The sequence below is a fragment of the Crocuta crocuta genome, unplaced genomic scaffold, assembly GCF_008692635.1.
Source record: "Crocuta crocuta isolate KB4526 unplaced genomic scaffold, BGI_CrCroc_1.0 scaffold647, whole genome shotgun sequence".
Classification (NCBI taxonomy): domain Eukaryota; kingdom Metazoa; phylum Chordata; class Mammalia; order Carnivora; family Hyaenidae; genus Crocuta; species Crocuta crocuta.
In genome coordinates this window covers 858,048-863,632 of record NW_027531286.1, presented here as the reverse complement: position 1 = coordinate 863,632, position 5,585 = coordinate 858,048, and the positions used below count along the sequence as shown (strand labels likewise).

Below are 5,585 nucleotides of genomic sequence, written 5' to 3'. Positions count from 1 at the left end.
AAGTCTCTGGTTCAGGGCACCTGGGTGGCTCAGGTGATTAAGCATCTGACTCTTGATATCGGCTCAGGTCATGATCCCAGGTCATGAGATTCAGCCTCGGGTCCATGCTCAGCATGGAGCCTGCTTAAGATTCTCTCTCTCTCCCTCTACCACTCACATTCTCTCTCTCAAAAAAAGTTTCTGGTTGTATGTACACTGCAAGACATACCCAGGTCTTTGGCTCATCCCTATACACCAAACTCTCCTCCACTCCAGTGGCTTATTCCTAGCACTCAAGAAATTGGTATCAAAGAAAAGTATTTACCAGGGCTTTCAACAACATCAACAAATACTTATTGAGCACTTTCTGTGTTGTAGATGGAGTACTTTCTCTCTCTTTTTTTTTGAGGCTACTTATTGAGCACTTTCTATGTGTAAGGCATTATTTGAAGCTTCCAATATATACCATAAACAAAAACAAAGTCCCAACTCTCAAGGAGCTTATACTCCAAAGGAGAGATATGCACAAACAAAACAAACAAGTATGGTACTGATTGGTGCTCAGCAAAATAAAACAAGAGAAAGTGATAGGGCTTAAATACAGTCCTCATTATGTGTCCCTAAAATATAGCTTACAGTGAAAAATTGATGCATAAGAATAAAGAATTAGCTCCCTCATTATTTGCATTTTGAATCACCCAAAAAATGGGCAACAAGTACTTCCTACATCATCAGGAAGGAGGCTGCAACACTCAGAACAATGTACTCCTCCAGCAACATAGATTGAAGGTTAAGTCTAATGAAATAATTATAAATAAGCAAATTCAACTACTTAGATCGCCTTAATTTTTTTCCAGTTGTTAACAGTATGACACTTTCATGCTAGGGAAAAACTGTCTTAAAACTAGATTTTAGGGGCACCTGGGTGGCTCAGTCGGTTGAGCGTCCTACTTTGGCTCAGGTCATGATCTCACGGGTCGTGGGTTCCAGTCCCGCGTCAGGCTCTGTGCTGACAGCTAGTTCAGAGCCTGGAGCCTGTCTTTGGATTCTGTGTCTCCCTCTCTCTCTGACCCTCCCCTGCTCATGCTGTCTCTCTCTCTCAAAGATAAATAAAACATTAAAAAAAAATTTTTTTTTAAACTAGGATTTTATTTTGCTTAGTCCATTTCTGGTCAGAATAGACCTTAGAGTGGTCAGAAAGACCACTCATTCAGAGTGGGACTGTTTGCAAAAGGGATAATCTGGTAACTGCTGCTGAATCTGAAAGACAATTTTTAAGGGTAACCCAAAGAATGCTGAGAATATCATTAGATCTTCAGTGCTCCCAGTTTCTTACAAAAGATAAATGACTTTGTTATTTAGAAGAAAATCATACGTAAGGAACATTAACAGTATTGAACATCTAATAGTATAAGAACATCCTTTAGAAAATCTCTTAATCTCATCATCAAGATTGACAAACCAACTGAATTCTCAAGTTAATCAACTCCTTCAGAAAGCACCACCAGACTTAGGTGAATTCAAAAGGAAAAAATATTCAGGTTACATAATTTCTTTTACCGTGAAGTAGACTGTCTTCCCTTTCTTTTACAATGATTTAGGTGTCCATTTGTTTTTACAACTGCCTTTGGCAGGAGCTAATGAATTTTTTCCATACTAAATGTAACAATGTGTACAAAACATTATACAGGTTGAAGGCACATATCATAATCCAGTGTATTAAAACATATAACAAGGGCCACATCTTCCAATAAAAATGAAAAAAGTCCCATGTTAAAACGATACTACACAGCACAGATATCTTTAACTTAAGCATTTAGATGCACATTATTTTGCCCTTGGTTTTCTATGCAATAATAAGGGTTGCTCAGGATTGGTATGATTTTAGAAACCTAAAAGATCATTATAATTGCTAAGGATTTAACTAACATTTTAGATTAAGAAATTTTAAGATACTATGCTGAACATTCTCTACAAATAAGTACTTAACTATACATGGACAGTAACAAACATCCAAAACTACTCCAACACTTTGGCTCCTGAAATCAAATGAAGAAAAAAAGAAGTTCCATCTTTAGTACTTGTCAGTATTTCTGGAAAAGGTCCTCCATCTAAATTTACCAGAAATACAGAAATAAATCCTCTTGACCTCAGGATAACCAAATACCCACCCATCGCCAAGACTGAAGCTTCTATCCCTCTCAGTGGACTACCCCTTTCAGGTGTATCAATTTGCCTGAGAGATCTATCTGGCTTTGTTCTAGGAATCTATACACAAAACTACTAATCTTCCCATTAAAAAACAAAACAAAATAATGTCATGCTTAAGAATAATCAAACATTGTTCACCCTCCCTTGTCATTTCCTACTCTGCAAAACATTCTTGCTCCAGAAAGTAGAGCTAATGTCCCAAACCTACTACATATACACCATCTTCAAAGGTACAATTCTCTTCCACGTGTAATAGTAAATAGATTAGCAAAAGGCAGGCCAATTTTTTTAAACTAGCTATTTCTGACTTTAATAAATGACTTGTCACCAAGATGATATAAACATATTAAAATTTGCCAAATTCAGCCTATGCACTTGTGAAATAGCTATATCAGCAAGAAGCACTAAAATGATCTATCATTAGATCATTACTAGTATTAACAGTATTCTTATTAATAAGAAGGCAACTTTTTTTTTCTTAAAGATAAGTAAAAGGTCCTAAATAGAAAAAAGTAATTCCGAAATGAATCTAGACTCAGACTTTTAATACTGGTACTCTTGTTTTCTCTCTCAAGAGGCTACTCTGAAGGTATATCACAGAGTGATGACTATTTAGGTTTTGTCTCCTAAAACAACATGGAAGTAACATTTAATAACTCTGTAATCAATGTGCTAGGTAATTCCATTCAACTTGACAAATATATATGAGACCACATAAATTTTAATTACTAAGCTAAAGAAGTAAACTTGTCATTTTGTCTCTTTCAAACTTTATGTTCTATGACCAATAACTGCAAAACAAAAATAAGTTCTATACTTTGGCCTACTTTAAAGACAGATAAAGTGTTAAAAAAAAATAGTTTACTATAAAAAGTAGCCTTTATAGTAGTTTTAAAATTCCTCAAATAAGATCTAACTTAATCAATTTTAGATCAATAGGAGCACTCACCAGAGAGAGACATTAAGTCTGGTAGGCAAACTTGTCACTCAAATAAGCTGCCAATACGCTCTCACATCAAAAATTATGTTATAGAAGGAATTCACACTTCACATATAATTTGGTCATGTAATCTTAGAAAGAAAAACAGACGGAGCACCTGGATGTCTCAGCTGGTTAAGCATCCGACTTTGGTTCAGGTCATGATCTGAGTTTGAGCCTTGCGCCTGGCTCTGTGCTGACAGTGCGGAGCCTGGAGCCTGCTTCGGATTCTGTGTCTCTCTCTCTCTGCCCCTCCCCCGCTCGCACTGTCTGTCTGTCTGTCTCTCTCAAAAATCAATGAACATTTAAAAAACTTTAAAAAAGGAAAATACATCAATCACCCTAAACTTCAGAATTATCACCCAAAAGTCTAAGGAAAGACCCCCCCTAAAATACCTGATGTACCCTCTTATACAACACTGCTGCAACAGCACATGAACCAAAAGAAAAAAATATGCTAGATAAGGAAAGGGTTAATGTGTGCAACAGGTAGCAATCACTTTATAATTCAAAACAAAACAAGACAAAAAAAACTTGCCAGGACAAAAGTCACAGATTCCTTGGATCTCCTTACCACTACTGCCCTACCTTAAAAATGGTAAAAAATGTGAAGAACTTTTGCTAGCTGAATGAAAGGCTCGTCCTTTGAAAGACTGGAGCCCAAGATCCAAGATCCCTCAGGTATTTATGTAACAGCTCAAGAATTCTTACAGGCCTGACATGATACAAATGAATTCCCTATATAAAGCTGGGAATAACCACCTGGGAAGAGAATTTTGCAGCATCTTCTTTCTTCTATGTTCCCAAAGTTTAATTTAAGAAATGTCAAAACAAAAATAAACCCCAAGCACACAAAATTTCACCACTGATATTGGTAGTTTATTTCTAAAAGTTAAAGTATTGTATTCTCAATACATGCATCGGGAGACAAGAGGCAAATCTCTGAAGCAAGGCTTGCCAGAGCACATGCCTGTTAGGGGACATACTTGCCAATGCACTCCACACCTTTGCTAACAGTCACATTTAAAAAAAGAAAAAGTAGCCTTTCCTCAAAAAGAGTGAAGATCATCAGAAAAAAAAGATTACAGAATCATTCTTTTTTCCTCCAAACTCAGTCTAAATGCAGAACTAAAGAAAACCACCACAAATTCCTTTAGAAATCTTCTAGGTCTTTCAGTTTACCAAAATTCACATAGTACAGACAATTCTTTGGTTTTCCCAAAACCTTACTCTGTAGACACAAAGTCAAATTTCTGAAACATACAGTGAGAATATTAATAAAGCTCTCTTTCACTAGGAAATAACAAAAATCAAATTCTTAAACTCCAGTAGGGAAACCCTGAGAGGAAAGTAGGTCTTAAAGCAGCAAGCATTCATATGCACACACAAGCAAATTCCCTCCAAATCATTACTAAGTAAAAATTTCTTTCAACAAGATGCATATCATACTTCCCTCTCAAAATACAGAACACAGAACTTTTGGTATTCCAATTTTCTCAATCAATCCCCGCCAACTCTCTAAACCTATCAGTGTTATTTGTGTTAAAAAAAAATAAAAATAAAAATCCACAGCTCAAAGCCACAAATCCTGACACACAGTAATCTATAAAAATGACACAGAACTACTTCCTCAGTTCACCCCTACAATTTACATTCTAATCTAACTTAATCAGATTTATTACAGTATCAGTATTGCAAAATTAGTAATCCTTGTCACTTTGTAATCCACAAAATCCTTTGATTTACACAATGGTTTCTATAGAAATTAAGCCTACATAGAAGTCCATTTCCAAACAGGATGAGCATTAAGGCTCTAACTGCTTGGCCTAAAAACCAAATGAGATATTAATATACCTTCTTTCCTCTGGTACACAGAAAAGGCACCTGAAAAGTTTTAATCACAGGAGGTTCACAAATGGAAACAAAATAGTTACTGTGCTACAAAATTGAAAAAAAAAAAAAAGACGATAAGATACTAACCAATCTCTGGCTGTAACGAATCCTTTCTTCTTCGGGTTCCATCTCTCACTCTTCTGTTGAAATTACTGTAAAGAAACCACTCCAGGGCTGCCTTCCTCTTCCTCCTTAGGAACCAGATTGCAACACTAAAGAATAATGATAGGAGCAGAGATGAGAACTCATCCTCAAACTCAAGCTTTCTTTACAGAGAAAGAAGTGTTTAAGATCTGTGTAAGTTAAAGGCTGACAAATCTGGCTCCTCTTCATCAGACTGGGACCCCTCTCTCGGCCAAGTGGTTCCATGTCATGACCAACATCAATCACATTACAACTGTCCGAGGCCTAGGCAGAAGGAGATGATGCTGGTTTCAGTTCCTTGTGGATGGGCCACTCCACCGTTTCTCCCCACAGGACTACAATAAGCAAGCCTCCCTTTGATGGCAGCGGTAGCAAGAAA

The 5,585-nt window shown here is 36.6% G+C and overlaps 1 protein-coding gene across 3 annotated transcripts in view; it reads right to left on the bottom strand.

Moving 5' to 3' along the window:
• The window catches only part of KDM2A (lysine demethylase 2A), a 106,920-nt gene extending 101,651 nt beyond the window's left edge, over positions 1–5,269 (bottom strand). Inside the window, exon 1 of one of the 3 annotated variants that reach the window (XM_077771458.1) lies at positions 5,150–5,269. In XM_077771458.1, the coding sequence (XP_077627584.1) occupies positions 5,150–5,191 (42 nt within the window). In that variant the 5' untranslated portion in view covers positions 5,192–5,269. The remainder of the gene's footprint in view (positions 1–5,149) is intronic. The other 2 variants (XM_077771457.1, XM_077771460.1) reach the window with 2 other exon arrangements.
• Between the last annotated feature and the right edge of the window lie 316 nt (positions 5,270–5,585).